Here is a 16,284-nt window from a genome sequence, read left to right on the forward strand (position 1 = left end):
TAATGGTTAAAGTACCAGTTAAAATCTAGTCATTGTATGTGCATATAATAAATAAATAAATAATGGAAGTGACCTTCATGATCATTATTCAATATTTTAACTTATGGTTCTTTGTCTAGTCAGGTGTAGTTGGGTATATAATCCCAAATTTTTGTGTCCTCTGTCTGCATTTCCTTGATAATGTGGTGAAACATGAAAACGTTTAGAATTTTCTTTCACTTTCCTATTGGATACTTACACATAACAGAACCACATGTTTTCGTCCACAGACAAAAACTGCACTACTACAGATAATTATGGACACCACAGGGTACTGTAAGATCACCAAGTGACAAGAAGGTGTAATCATCTTTAACAAGATATTTTGCAAATACAATTTTCATAGAAACTTGACAAAATAATTTTCAGTTACTATAAATGTCAAGTCACACATGGCCATTCAACTGTGACTTTGGCAATGGTGCTAGATTTAAAGTCTTGTAAAGAATCAACTGTTAGATGAGTGCAACTCCTATCGACTGCCTATATATTATTCACGAGACATGATTACTGCATTGATAAATTAACATTGAACAACAACTGCTAAAGCACATGACTAGAATTTGATAATGAAAAAATAAATTATTCACTTGTATGAACCATTCAGAATACACTAGCTAAAATAATACACTACACATACATCTTGTAAAAATGAGAATTGTAAAACCTTCAACTTAAATAAGAGTGGTATTTTAATGAACTACTGAATAGTATAAAATTAAAATACATGACATGTTACTTCATCTGAGATACAAATATATTTAAATTGAATAGAGAGATGATGTGGGACTAATGAATAACACTTTGTGTGCAATTAATACAGCTTTCCAGTCACTTTAATACTTAATGGTATCAGTTAGTAATCTGGATGGGAAGGTTTGTTATTAGTTATTCTTGTTGCAACATCAGAGTTATTGACACAAAATCATTTGCTCTGTTATTTCTCTGTCTTCAATTTCTACTTCCTCATCATCATCATCATCATCATCATCATTATCCTCATAATATTCCTCTCCATCATCAATACCTACATCCTCTTCTATCAGTTCATCTTCAGGTTCACTCTTCACCTCAACACTAGAGCCCTCTGAGTCACTCGAAATGTTCTTATCCAAATTAATGTCAGAAACAGACCTGGGATGATCATGTGTTTCCTGCTCTCCACTTTCACATTTGATTGGGTTCTTGAGACACACATGTGTGCTTACATATACTTGGCGTTTGAACACTCGACCACACCAATTACATGGGAATCTCCTTGCTCCATGGCTGTGGAAAGTCTTGAGATGACTTTTGAGCGTTCCCCTTGTGCAGAATTTCTTTGAACAGGTGTTGCACTCATAATTTTTTATTCCCAAGTGCATATCAATATGGCGCCTGAGGTGAGCTTTGCGGTAGAAGCGGCTGCTGCAGTGATCACAGCGAAAGCGGCGTTCATCATCACCTCCATGTAACACAACATGTTTAGCTAAACATGATCGACTACGGAAACTACGCTGGCAATGAGAGCAGGTATATGGTTTTTCTCCAGTATGAATTCTTTCATGCATTGTCATATTATACTTTTGGAGGAATTTCATACCACAAAATCTGCAAGCAAATTGTTTTTCACCAGAATGCACCTTTTCATGTTGTCTTAATCCTCCGGTTGTTTTAAAACGAAGTTCACATTTGTCACATTTATAAGGTCGGTCACTGCGGTGAGTTGCCATATGAGCTGCTAGTGTACCAGATTCTCCAAAACACCGTCTACACTCTTGACATCGGAAGGGTTTTTCTCCTGTGTGCACTCGAACATGTTTCCTCATAGTGGATTTGTCTGAGAAAGCTTTATTACAATAAGTACATTTATATGGCTTCTTACCTAAATGTATATTCATGTGGATTTGTAGGGAGTATCTGGCAGTAAAGGATGTTCCACATTCACTACACATATAAGGCTTTTCACCTGTATGTGTTCGCATGTGATACTTGAGATGCTCTTTACGCCGAAATGTTTTACCACATACACCACATGGTTCTGTTCGTCGATCTTCATGTATGTCTCTGTGTTTCTTAAAATTGCCTGGGAGACTAAATCTTTTTCCACAAACTTGGCACTGGTATGGTTTCTCACCTGTATGAGTTCGCATGTGTCGTTTCATACCAGTTTTATCACCAAAACTTTTTTGACAAAAGTAACAGATAATTAGGCCGTCTTTTTGATGATCTTCAAAGTGTTGAGCCAATGCCTCACCATTAGGACATTCAGTGTTACAATAAATACATGTTAAACTCTGAATTGTGTGAAGTGTAGAGGTAGCTGTAACCAGTGGCAAGTCAGTTTCAGGTTCCATGTTCAAAGTTCGCTTGAAGCCTCTAGGCAGTGCTGTTCCATTTTTCTTCACTTTATTAGGTTTGTTTAAGAGAGAGACGGGTTTGGATATTCCGCTATGTGGTTGGCTTGTTTGAATTTGAAATGCCTCACGGTTAGGACTTCCCAAGAGGATCCTGATTTTAAATGGACTAATTATGTTAACACTTGGCATATTAAATTCACTAACCTCTTTCACCACCAATGTATCAGTGTTTTCAATAGAGGGCATGTGGCTGTCTTCATCTATCTGAAGAGGGCCGAGGGAGTCATCTGAACTGTGTGCATCATTGTTTTTTTCATCTCCTGTGATCTCTTCTTTGATAAGCCTAGCAAAGAGTCCTTTGCTGGTGCCTTCATCATATCCCTCTTCTTTAATTTCCTTCTTTTTTACTCCAGTATCACTAATTATACTCAAATCATCATTAGAAAGTTTTTTAATTTCCTTGCTGAAGTCATCAACTGTCATATCATTTTTAATGTCATCTATTGGTTCTTCCTTAATGCTCACATCACCAAAGATATCTCTGATGGATGGGCAGCGGTTAGTGCAGACCCCAGCTAGGCTGGATGAAGCTGTGGTATCCAAGTTTCTTTCAGAATGCTCAATATTTATCAACTGGTTGCTTGAATCCGAGACTCGGCGACATTTAATTTCCTTTCTATTTGTTAATCTACTTTCAATGCAACGAATGTCAGGTTTTTCATCAATATCCTCATATATGTTATTAATTTTAGATTTAAGAGCATCAGGAGAGACTGCTCCTTCTGCACTTGAACTGAGATTTAGAGTATCGTCATCTAGTACAATGTACTCAACATCTCCAGAAAGTGTATTCATGATGGTGGGTAAAGACTCACATTCTCCAACTATGAGCAGCTCAGATTCTGGTTCATCTTGACACATATTTTTATCCTTTATGGCAGCATTCACTCTTAAGGATTTGCTTGCATGCATCACCTTTTGATTAGGTAACTTCTGAGTATTGGCAGGTTTTCTCATATGCGGTCTACCTCTAGATTTTCCTCTCATGTCTGCAGTGGAGCAGATATTGACTGTACAGCCAGAAGAGCTTTTGGGATCTCTATTAGTAAAAATGTTAGTGTAGTTATTGATTGTGCAGAGGTCCCTGCAGCGGTGGTTGCTTGTCAAGTAAACGTGGAGGCGTGGAGTCTGACACCCACACACCTTGCTGTGCTCCTGCAGCACTTCACACTTATATTCTATCTTTTCTATTGTCAGAGTGTCATGTGTTGAGGTATGCGTGGGAAAAAAAAAAACATTTCTTTCAGCTCTAATATTAATGTCTTTCTCTGTACTTTTGCAAGATGATTCAAAAGTCTTTGAGATTAAAAGATCTCCACCAATCAATAGAGCATCTTTCCTTTGGTCAAAGGCATTATACGACTCTGAGTGTGCATGGTTAAAGTTTGTTAATATATAGACCTCATCAAACTGAGTGTCAGATTTATCTTTGTTATTAGATATTTGATGTGTTTTAGTTGGCTTGCTTAAAGAGTCCTGAAATTTGTCATTCCATCTATCTGATATTGGAAGATTGATCAATACGTTTCTGAAGGTCCCAGCATTTGCCACAATTTGACAATGTGAAGCCCCAGAAATGGGGATTTCAAAGTCTTTTATTCCACTGGATATTTTACCTTGAATTTCTGAATTGCTCAAACTGATAACTGAGCCAGTTGTAGCACAAGAGATCTTATGGTAGCCAATGAGTTTCTTTTGTGATAATGATGCTAGTGATGGAAGAGGAGTTGAGGTAATAAAACACTTGGATGAGAGATACGACTTGCTCTTGATGTCAGATACACGTTTGCAGTGGAAGCCCCGGGTTTCATGTGACAAAGATAAATAAGAAGACTTACTGGGCATACTGAGGAAAAACTACTTCCCTTATGATAAGTATTTGAGCACAACTCAGCACGATTGTTTTCTTTCAGTATAATGCATACTTACTAGATATATTTCTTATCACTATACAGTAATGACTTATGTCTTGGGAGATAAGAGATCACAGTAGATTGACTAGGATGACTAGAATTTTCATATTGGGGGACGGTGATGGATGGTGCCTCACACTCCAGCAGCCATGCTGCTGCTCCTGCTGTTGGAGTCGCTTTAAAAGAGCACACAGCTCAGGGCACCCTTGCTGTCTCCTCCATTATCGCTCCATAAGTGGCTGCAAGTAAATATGGCGAAACGTTAGTCAAATCAGGGGGCCTGTAGAAGTTTGCTTAGTAATTGTAATAAACAAAGTATGAACAATCGAGGTGACATGTTGTTCTCTCTTTCTCTCTCTCTCTCTCTCTCTCTGTCTCTCTCTGTCTGTCTCTCTCTCTCTCTCTCTCTCTCTCTCTCTCTCTCTCTCTCTCTCTCTCTCTCTCTCTCTCTCTCTCTCTCTCTCTCCACTAAGATGCAGCCTATATTATTTGCTAAAGAACAATAAAACATTAAATTTTTGGTGGTACGATACTGTATTATACTATACACACACTATATATGTACCTATGTACATTTTCATGAACAATTATTAACACTAAGCCATTCTAATGGGTATGATAATGAAATCCAAGGACAACATAGTACCACACACACTACTGGCAGATTATGCCAGCAGACGACACAAAATGTGTCACGATATACTACGCACAGCACTAAGTCTAGGTACAATGTTGTTTTTATTGTTAGCATTCTGATAACAATAGTGTGTAATTTGAAAAATTTATATAATAAATTGTGAAAGTTTGCTGTACTTATAAATATAGTGTTTATATTAGTGACATGATTATTATATTCTTAGAACAAGAAAACAGTGCTTTTGCTGCTATTACATTGCATACACACTATTTATATACAGTGGGGCCTCGATTTATGATGGTAATCCATTCCCAGAGACGTATCGTAAGTCAAAATATCGTAAGTCGAAGCTATTTTTCCCATAAAAAATAAAGGGAATTGAATTAATCCGTTCCCCACCCTCCAAAATATTAACTTACAAATACATTTTATACTGAATACAGTACATATGTTTATCTTACCTTTATGGAGGACTCTTGATGGCATATGGAAAATGGTGATGAGGAGGAAGGAGGAGAGGTGTTACTGTTTGGAAGGGGAGTCCCCTTCCATTATAACATCAGGCAGTGATAACTTTTCTGGGATACACTCTCTGGCACGTTTTGCCTGCATACCACTAGGACCTGCTTGTGGCTCTTTGCTTGCTTGTCTTACTAAGAATCTGTCTAAAGACACTTGTTTTTCCCTACATTTTAACACTTGTCTGTAGTAAGACATCACATTGTCATTTAAAGGTCAATGCAAGGTCAAGCCTGCTACAGCTTTATCTGGGCAAGTTTTTTCAACAAAACTTTGCAGTTCTTCCCATACTTCACACATTTTCTTAATGAGGAAAGGACATCCTCTACTGCTTCTACTCACAACTATTTTCTTAGGTTGAACCTTATCGCTGACTTTCTTGGGACCCATGGCACAATATATAATAAGTAGTTTTATGTTCAAAGAGCAAAAAATCACCACAAAAACGGAATTTCTTATAGGCGTGATCGTCACTAAGCGGGCACCTATAGTAAACTGAGGCAGGTAGGCACGCGTGACCAGGAACCACATGCTCGGTCGACCCAAACGTGTACCAACAAATATCGTTAGTCTAAGACACTACCATATGTCGAGTCGCATTTTTCGATCAAATTTACATCGTAACTCGAAATTATCGTAAGTCAGGGCAATTGTAAGTCAAGGTGCCACTGTATATACAGTACGAGTATATATATATATATACAATGGGGCCTCGACTTACGATGGTAATCCGTTCCCAGAGACGGATCGTAAGTCGAAATATCGTAAATCGAAGCGATTTTTCCCATAAGAAATAAAGGGAATTGAATTAATCCGTTCCCACACCCTTAAAAATACATTTTATACTGAATACAATTTTGTTCTCTAACTACAATACAGTATAAATGTTTATCTTACCTTTATGGAGGACTCTTGATGGTATATGGAAGATGGTGAGGAGGGGGGAGGAGAGGTGTTACTGTTTGGAAGGGGAGTCCCCTTCCATTATAACATCAGGCAGTGATGACTTTTCTGGGATACACTCTCTGGCATGTTTTGCCTGCACACCACTAGGACCTGCTTGTGGCTCACTGCTTGCTTGTCTTACTAAGAATCTGTCTAAAAACACTTGTTTTTCCCTACATTTTAACACTTGTCTGTAATAAGACATCACATTGTCATTTAAAATGTCAATGCAACGGCCTGCTACAGCTTTATTTGGGTGAGTTTTTTCAGCAAAACTGCAGTTCTTCCCATACTTCACACATTTTCTTAATGAGGAAGGGATATCCTCTCCTGCCTCAACTCACAACTATTTTCTTAGGTTGAACCTTACCACTGACTTTCTGGGACCCATGACGTGATATATAATAATCAGTTTTATGTTCAAAAAGCAAAAAATCACCACAAAAACAGAATTTCTTATAGGCGTGATTGTCACTAAGCGGGCAGCTCTAGTAAACTGAGGCAGGTTGGCCCACGTGACCGGGAACCACGTGCTCAGTCGACCCAAACGTGTACCAACAAATATCGTTAGTCGAAGACACTATCGTAAATCGAGTCACATTTTTCGATGAAATTTACATCGTAACTCGCAATTATTGTAAGTTGGGACAATCATAAGTCGAGGTGCCACTGTATATATATATAACTATTTACATTTTTGTGTACCACAACGTACCACTAAGTTGGTCTGATGAACCCGAACAGTATAGCGTCAACACGCTAGTCAGCTGACCCACCACCTGACCTGCCATAATGCCTCCAAGATAACATGCCTATAACTACTTTAAGCACAATGTTGCTATTATTATCTGCATTCTGGTCAGTAAATCCTGAATATGAATCTTTTTTAACTAACAGTTTTTAACAGTTTCTAGAACAGCCTCTTGTGTGGGACTCAATCAAAAGCCCTTTTTAGGTCTAGATAGACACAGTCAACCCAACCACCTCTTTCCTGTAGTATCTCTGGCTCTATCATAAAACTAAGAAGATTTGTTACACAGGATCTTCCTGTTCAAAAACCATACTGACTGTTCTTTATTATGTCATTATGCTCTAGGTATTCAGCCCATTTGGCTTTAACTATTTTGTCTAGTGTTTTAACTCCCACGCTTGTTAATGATACTGTACTGGTCTATAATTTAAAGGTTCCTCTCAACTACCATTTTTATAGATTGGTACTATGTTTGCCTTTTGCCATTTTGCTTTTTGCCATTCGCAGTCTCCGTGGCGTAGTGGTAAAACGTTCACTTGGCGTTCCGCGAGCACTTTGTCCTGGGTTCGTATCCTGGCCGGAGAGAATTTACTGGGTGCAAATCCTTAACTGTAGCCTCTGTTTAACTCAACAATAAAATGGGTACTTAGTTAACACAGATATCACAATAACGTGATGCATCAAATGAACAAATCCACATGGGCCGTGACGAGGATTCGAACCTGTGTCCGAGAGCATCCCAGACGCTGCCTTAATCGACTGAGCTACGACATGGTCAAAAGAGTTGAAACCGAAGTTCTACTGAACTTACTGGATCCTGCAGCCTCTCCGAGACACAAACCACAGATATTGTGATATCTACACACAGATATTGTGATATCTGTGTGCAATGGGTACTTAGTTGTAAAAACGATTCTTTGTGGGGGTCGTATTCCAGGGCACATAGGATTAAGGACTTGCCCGAAATGCTACATGTACTAGTGGCTGTACAAGAATGTAACAACTCTTGTATATATAAATATATCTGCTAAGATTTCCGTGCACAAGGATGTCTGGAATATTAATTGGATTGCAATGCTCAGCTCGGTTGCACATTCTCACAGCATGTTTCACCCAAGGTGAAACTCCATCAGGTCCATCCGCTTTATTTATTCCTAGCCCCATGAGTAATTTTTCCACTTCGTCTTGAGATACCTTGATGCATTCTATGGCGTGCTGAGGAATTGGTATTTGGTCTGGCTTTCTGAAATCCTAATTTTGTACACACTTTAGAACTGTTCATTTAGCATTTCACACATTTCTTTTTCATTCTCAGTAGTCCTATTCCCCATTCTCAAACTCTGGATTTTATCATTTACATGCAGCTTGTTTTAATGAATGCTTTGCAACAAGTCTGTCCAATTAAAGTCATTAAAAAAATTCTAAGTTCCACATAGTGTCCTCTCTTGAAATCGAGTTGATCAACTGTTTTATGTCCCCATTCTCTTCAAGATTATATCGCAAAGCATATTTAATTTCCAACAGGTCCAGCTGTTGTTTTACTTGTTTCACGCCATTAAATGTCACTCTTTCCGAAGGGAGGAAGGTACTGGATATCAAATATCTCTTCTTTTCTGGTGAATATTAGATCCAGTATTGATAGCACATACCCTTTTCTCATTGTGGCCTGCTTGATGTGTTGATACATGAATGTCTCCAGAATGAGGTTTACAAATCTGCCTGTCCAAATGTCCTCCGTTCTTGCTTCGTACTCCTCCCAGTCTACTGCTTTCTAGTTGAAATCCCCCAGTACCAACAATCGTGATTTATTTTTATCTGCTTTTACTATAATCTCTCTCATGACCATTATGAGGCCCTCTCATTTGTCATTAGTTCCTTGTTTGTCCATGTGTTGCTTGCTGGGTGGGCTGTAGGCATTTACAATTATCAGTTTATCATCCTGATTGCAGACCTGCAATGCCATTATATTAACTTCTCGAGAGTTTTTGATTATTAACTCTCTTACCTTCATGTGTACCACCTTGGCATACTAGTGGCTTTACAAGATTGTAAATACTATGCTATGTACTCTCACAAACCCAATGTACCTTCTTGTATATAAATAAATAAATGTGTTCTTTCACTGGCACAGTCACTCCTCCCCCCTTCATAGTTTTCCCTGTCACGTCTCCAAACAGATTAGTCTCCAAACTGAGTAGCCCCTTGGGAATACGACCTCATTTAAAATATTTTTAAGTTTCGTTTAGTAGTGCAACTATATCTGGGACCTTAAGTTGAATTATATTGTTTAGCTTCTGTATTTTTTTTATCTCACTCCATCTATGTTGGTGTACACAATTTTCAGGAACCTGTTCCCTCTCCCTTTTTTCTTTACTCCCCATCACTCTAATGATTTTGTTGATTTATTTTTTTACGTACCATTTCACTAGCTTTCCAGTCCCTAACACGTAGGAAAAAGAATATCTTTCTTCTTCATTTCTATTCCCATTTATACATTTCACTTCATCAAGGTTTGTTTTCAGCTTTTCTCTGTCTTCTTCTAAGAGGTCTTGTCTTATTGACCAAGGTTTGACATCCTCATCGCTGCAATTTCCTGGCATTTCTAAGCACTACTGTCATTTGTTTCACTCCATTAAATGTCACCCTTAAGAGGCAATTTTTATCTTTCTCCTATTTTCCTATCCTAAAATGACTGACATTTTCTCTTGAATTGAGGCCTTCTCCTAAACCTACTATTTTCTCAATTATTTTAATCTCATTTGCTGCTTTGTCCACCCTAGATGATATTCCTAAGCTTTCTAAAGTTTAAGCTTTCTTCTTACTCTGCACTAAATGCCTTTAGAAACTATGTGGAGGATCATAGATCCCGCATCCCCCCCCCCCCCCCCCCCCCGAGATTTACACCCATTACGGAGCTGTTAACAAGTCATTCCTATGCTAACGAAACTAGTCACAACTAAAAGTCTAAACAATCCATGGCTTACAAAGGAGATACAGGTACTGTACTTAAATCTATTAATAAAAAACATGACCTTGAGAAGTATAGATTAGGAGTCGTCTCCAAAGAATTTTCAAAGAACTCATCAATGCTGTGCAAAATAATTAGGAGTCAAAATAAAATACTACAAAAATAAATTCACCCAAATTAAGGGCATCATTAAGAAAACATGGAACATTATTTCCCAAATATTGGGATCAAAAAAGATTTTAAATAAAAAATCAATGCTCCTATCCAATAACGATAGTTTGCTTTCAGTCTCTGATACTGCTATTGAATTCAATAGGTTCTTCTCATCCATTGGGACATCCCTTGCTAATGATATTCCATCCTCCCGTACTAATGTCAAGGACTACCTTACAGGTATCTATCCAGAGTCTGTACCTAACGCCTGCTAACTCCACTGATGTTAATGAGATAATCCTCTCCCTTAAAACAAAGTCTTGTGCCCTTGCTGAGATACCAACTCTAATTTACAAAATAGCCTCCAGATTTTTAGCTCCTGCCATTGCGTTGCTCTACAACAAGTCACTTGAACTCCAAACCTTTCCAGATATTCTAAAAAAAAAAAAGCGAGAGCAACCCCAGTCCATAAATGTGGTGATCTCACTTGTGGTGAAGTTGTTTACTGATGTCAACAACTTCAGACCTATATTAATTCTGCCAAACTTGTCAAAATTTTTTGAAAAACTAACCTATAAGCAACTTTACTCTTATCTAGCCAAACACAATATACTTGGCTCTTGCCAAAATGGCTTCAGACCCCAAAAAAGCACTAACGATGCACTTATTAGTATGATTAACTTGATACATGCAGCTCTTGATAAAAATAAGTTCCCTGTTGGGTTATTTGTTGACCTATAGTAAGGCTTTTGACACTGTCAACCACCAAAACCTTCTTCTTAAATTACATCATTATGGAGTCAGAGGTCACTCCCTCCAATATCTTCAGTCTTACCTTACTGACAGGCTTCAGTATGTTTCTGTGAATAATTCCATTTCTCCCACCCTACTCATCAACATTGGTGTTCCTCAGGGCAGCATACTTGGCTCTTTCCTCTTTCTCATCTACATTAATGACCTTCTAAATGCCTCTCAACACCTCAAACCAATTCTATTTGCTGATGACACAACCTTCATTTTCTCCAGTCCTGACCCCCTTGCTCTAAATGTCACAGTGAATACTGAACTAAATGAAGTCCATCTTTGGCTAACTGCTAACAAACTCACCCTTAACACTGACAAAACTTTCTATATTTTGTTTGGTAATAAATCCTCAATTCAAATTAATCTAAGAATAAACAATATCCAAATTAGTAATAAAGTAGATGGCAAATTCCTTGGGGTTCTCATCAATAACAAGCTGAATTCCCACGGACATCCTGAATTATAGCAAAAAATTAAGTTACTAAAATTGTTGGCATTCTTTCTAAGATCAGATATTATGTACCTCGCCCTGCCCTGGTGACACTCTATTACTCTCTCATCTATCCTTATCTCAACTATGGTATTTGTGCTTGGAGTTCTACTACCCAAAATCATTTACGTCCTCTAATTACTCAACACAAAGCTGCTATTAGGACAATATCCAACTCTGGCCCCAGACAACACTCGGTACCCTTACTCAAATCTCTGAATATGTTAGATATTAAGTCACTGAACATCCTCTCATGTGTACTTTATATATTTAAAACTCTGAACTGTAATGTCAATCCTGACCTTAGAAGCTTCCTTAGAGATTGTGACAGAACACATGGGCACCACATCAGAAACAAATACCTATTTGATATTCTAAGAGTGCGCCTTAACCAAACTAGAAATGCTCTACAAATCAAGGGACCCAGAATGTGGAAGGACCTTCCCAATCATGTCAAAAACTGTACCTCTCTTGACCAGTTTAAGAGTAGAACTAAATACTACCTAATTATCTCCATGTAACCTACCATAACAATGGGTTGACAAAATGTCAACCTATGTCTTGCTTCTAAACAATGCTGTTTGTTGACCAACTTGCACAATTGCTGATTTCTGCCATGTTCCCCCCTCCCCTCCCCACAAAGTTTTTTTTTTATTCCGTATTAGTGGCTTTAGGTATTGTATGTACTGTACTAGCTCTATTTATAAATCCAACATTATGTTTGTAACTCTGCATCTATGTATGTACTTTTCCAGAATAAAATATTATTATTATTATTATTATTATTATTATTATTATTATTATTATTATTATTATTATAGTTATTATTATTATTATTATTATTGCTGAATGTGAGAGGGAATTCAGTAACGTGAACCTGATAATAATTACAACACGCTCAAGAATTATCACAAATCATGTATCAGCACTTATGTTTGTGCTACATAGACCTCCTCTATTGATTTTTTGATTGTTGCCGCCGGAGGCAGCTTGTTTATTGTGCACCCCATACCCATCCTGTGAGCGGTAGCGCAAAAAGCATTACAGAGGGCACAAGAGGTCTTTATCAGACCTCATCTTAGATTATTACATAAACAATTTCATTTATCCTTCACACCTTATAGTTACAATGTCAAGACCTCCTCTAGTTCAGTGGACTCCTGAGCCATATCCCCTGACCCTTTGTGGAAACTTGTGAAACTTCTCACTGGTTGTATTTTGTGGACACTAAGTGTTTTAACTTCTTAAATTGATCAATACATGAACGATGTCTTTCCTTTACTTGTTTGATAATTATATTTTATGATAATTAGTGAGTACAAACACGAAATACTTAATCATGTGACATATACAGAAACAGGATAGGAAACAACAGGCTTTTGTCAGCTCCACGGTGCACCACCATCAGAGCTCCGGCACCTGGTGAGCAATGCACTCCTGCTGACCTTATCATGTCACACTTAATTCTTCGCCTTTCTAGGAGAATGTAAATTAAGCTTTGTCACTCTCTTCATATGAAAGGTTTCTAATTTGCGGGATAACTACCGAGTGGTGATGATTACCGACGCGCAGTCATTGCCATGCACGTGCTGGCTTAATTGTAGTTAGTGTGGTGAGCACCAGGAAGGTGTGATAATAGAGGCGATCGTCACCACGTGCTGGGTGGTGATGAGTACCTAGGCGGTCATCACCACGTGCTGGCGGGTGGTGAGTACCGAGGCGGTCATCTCCACGTGCTGGCGGGTGGTGAGTACCGAGGCGGTCATCACCACGTGCTGGCGGGTGATGAGTACCGAGGCGGTCATCACCACGCGCTGGCGGGAGTACCGAGGCGGTCATCACCACGTGCTGGGTGGTGGTGAGTATCGAGGCGGTCATCACCACGTGCTGGCTGGTGGTGAGTGGTGAGTAACGAGGCGGTCATCACCACGTGCTGGCTGGTGGTGAGTACCGAGGCGGTCATCACCACGCGCTGGCGGGAGTACCGAGGCGGTCATCACCACGTGCTGGGTGGTGGTGAGTAACGAGGCGGTCATCACCACGTGCTGGCTGGTGGTGAGTGGTGAGTAACGAGGCGGTCATCACCACGTGCTGGCTGGTGGTGAGTACCGAGGCGGTCATCACCACGTGCTGGGTGGTGAGTACCGAGGCAGTCATCACCACGTGCTGGGTGGTGGTGAGTACCGAGGCGGTCATCACCACGTGCTGGGTGGTGAGTACCGAGGCGGTCATCACCACGTGCTGGCTGGTGGTGAGTACCGAGGTGTTCATCACCACGTGGTGGTGAGTACCGAGGCGGTCATCACCACGTGCTGGCTGGTGGTGAGTACCGAGGCAGTCATCACCACGTGGTGGTGAGTGGTGAGGCGGTCATCACCACGTGCTGGCTGGTGGTGAGTGGTGAGGCGGTCATCACCACGTGCTGGCTGGTGGTGAGTGGTGAGGCGGTCATCACCACGTGCTGGTGAGTACCGAGGCGGTCATCACCACGTGCTGGGTGGTGGTGAGTACGGAGGCGGTCATCACCACGTGCTGGGTGGTGGTGAGTACCGAGGCGGTCATCACCACGTGCTGAGTGGTGAGACAGTCATCACCACGTGCTGGGTGCTGGTGAGTGGTGAGGCGGTCATCACCACGTGCTGGGTGAGTACCGAGGCGGTCATCACCACGTGCTGGGTGAGTACCGAGGCGGTCATCACCACGTGCTGGGTGGTGGTGAGGCGGTCATCACCACGTGGTGGTGAGGCGGTCATCACCACGTGGTGGTCAGGCGGTCATCACCACGTGGTGGGTGGTGAGTGGTGAGGCGGTCATCACCACGTGCTGGGTGGTGGTGAGTGGTGAGGCGGTCATCAGCACGTGGTGGGTGGTGAGTGGTGAGGCGGTCATCACCACGTGCTGGGTGGTGAGTGGTGAGGCGGTCATCACCACGTGGTGAGTGGTGAGGCGGTCATCACCACGTGGTGGTGATGCGGTCATCACCACGTGCTGGGTGGTGAGTGGTGAGGCGGTCATCACCACGTGGTGGGTGGTGAGGCGGTCATCACCACGTGGTGGGTGGTGAGTGGTGAGGCGGTCATCACCACGTGGTGGTGAGGCGGTCATCACCACGTGCTGGGTGGTGAGGCGGTCATCACCACGTGCTGGGTGGTGAGTGGTGAGGCGGTCATCACCACGTGCTGGGTGGTGAGGCGGTCATCACCACGTGCTGGGTGGTGAGGCGGTCATCACCACGTGCTGGGTGGTGAGGCGGTCATCACCACGTGGTGGTGAGGCGGTCATCACCACGTGCTGGGTGGTGAGTGGTGAGGCGGTCATCACCACGTGGTGGTGAGGCGGTCATCACCACGTGGTGGTGAGGCGGTCATCACCACGTGCTGGGTGGTGAGGCGGTCATCACCACGTGGTGGGTGGTGAGTGGTGAGGCGGTCATCACCACGTGGTGGGTGGTGAGTGGTGAGGCGGTCATCACCACGTGCTGGGTGCTGGGTGGTGAGGCGGTCATCACCACGTGGTGGGTGGTGAGGCGGTCATCACCACGTGGTGGGTGGTGAGGCGGTCATCACCACGTGCTGGGTGGTGAGGCGGTCATCACCACGTGGTGGGTGGTGAGTGGTGAGGCGGTCATCACCACGTGCTGGGTGACCCACGCCACGCTCAACCTGCCACAATAATCAATACGGGAGCATCAGCCTCCGCGGGTCGTGGCCTGTGGCACACCAGCCTTCCCCTTTCTCATTCACAACAACACCTCTCAGTAACACCTGCTTCATCTCACACCTGCTTCACCACACACCTGCTTCACCACACCTGTACTTCACCACACCTGCACCATGTATTCTTGGCTTCTTCGATCGCGTTCGAAAGATGCATTCACTCAATTCCCGAATAATTTGCATGGTAGTGTGTGGCGTTCCTAGGTGTCGGAAACTCTTCACAATGTGACAACTAACACAGCAGCACACTGTAGATGGCCCAACAATACCATACACTTGGTATATATATATATAGATATACGGAGGAGGCCACGTCACGGTATACCTGTGTATGTTCCCGGGCCTTGTCGTCTGCCAGGCCAAGATGACCACGTATTATTCCACTTGTACCTTCCAATGATGCATTGCTTATAATATAAGTATTCCGTCGTCCTCCTGTGGCACATTTCACGTATTCCTAGAGTGAAATACACTAGTAATACCAAATAACTAGAGAGTCGGAACGGCTTACCTTGCCTCGGAGCTTGACAGCTGTGGTGATCCCCCCCTTGTCCGACTCCACCAAGGTCGGGTGAGGCGCGCCACATTGGGTCGAGGGGAGGGGAGCCACAAGGACGGGTCTACCTTGCGCCCTCCCGCCGCCGACACCCAGAAATAGCGTCGTCTGCTGCGCGCCTGCTCCCTCGCCAGACCCTCGCACACACATTTTCTCTCATTGGTCTGTGTTCGTTTTCTTTCATTAAATCATGGGGGACTTTACTGCTAAAGTACGCAAGGTATTTATTTATATACAAGAAGGTACATTGGGTTTGAGAGAATACATAGCATAGTATTTGCAATCTTGTAAAGCCACTAGTACGGGCAGCGTTTCGGGCAGGTCCTTAATCTAACAGATAATTTTAAGTAGGTAAATTCTAGCAGAATTAATACAATGATAACGGATACATTGC

The 16,284-nt window shown here is 41.8% G+C and overlaps 1 protein-coding gene across 2 annotated transcripts; it reads right to left on the reverse strand.

Annotated features, from left to right (window-relative positions):
• Nucleotides 1-812: 812 nt before the first annotated feature.
• LOC123763946 (uncharacterized) lies at nt 813-15,977 on the reverse strand. 2 transcript variants are annotated; one of them, XM_045751286.2, is made up of 2 exons: nt 15,846-15,977; nt 813-4,590 (listed from the first exon to the last, which is right to left on the reverse strand). In XM_045751286.2, exon 2 carries the CDS (start codon nt 4,281-4,283, stop codon nt 951-953), a length of 3,333 nt encoding a protein of 1,110 aa, XP_045607242.2. In that variant the 5' UTR covers nt 4,284-4,590; nt 15,846-15,977; the 3' UTR covers nt 813-950. The 2 variants fall into 2 exon arrangements, 1 of the variants encoding a protein (XP_045607242.2); XR_011229441.1 differs by lacking the exon at nt 15,846-15,977 and adding an exon at nt 12,145-12,243 and having other exon boundaries at nt 4,453-4,590.
• Between the last annotated feature and the right edge of the window lie 307 nt (nt 15,978-16,284).

Source organism: Procambarus clarkii, chromosome 23, assembly GCF_040958095.1.
Source record: "Procambarus clarkii isolate CNS0578487 chromosome 23, FALCON_Pclarkii_2.0, whole genome shotgun sequence".
In the NCBI taxonomy this organism is placed as follows: domain Eukaryota; kingdom Metazoa; phylum Arthropoda; class Malacostraca; order Decapoda; family Cambaridae; genus Procambarus; species Procambarus clarkii.

Bases quoted from the DNA above. Each gene is read 5' to 3' on its own strand.
- LOC123763946 (XM_045751286.2), bottom strand. From the start codon at position 4,283: ATGCCCAGTAAGTCTTCTTATTTATCTTTGTCACATGAAACCCGGGGC.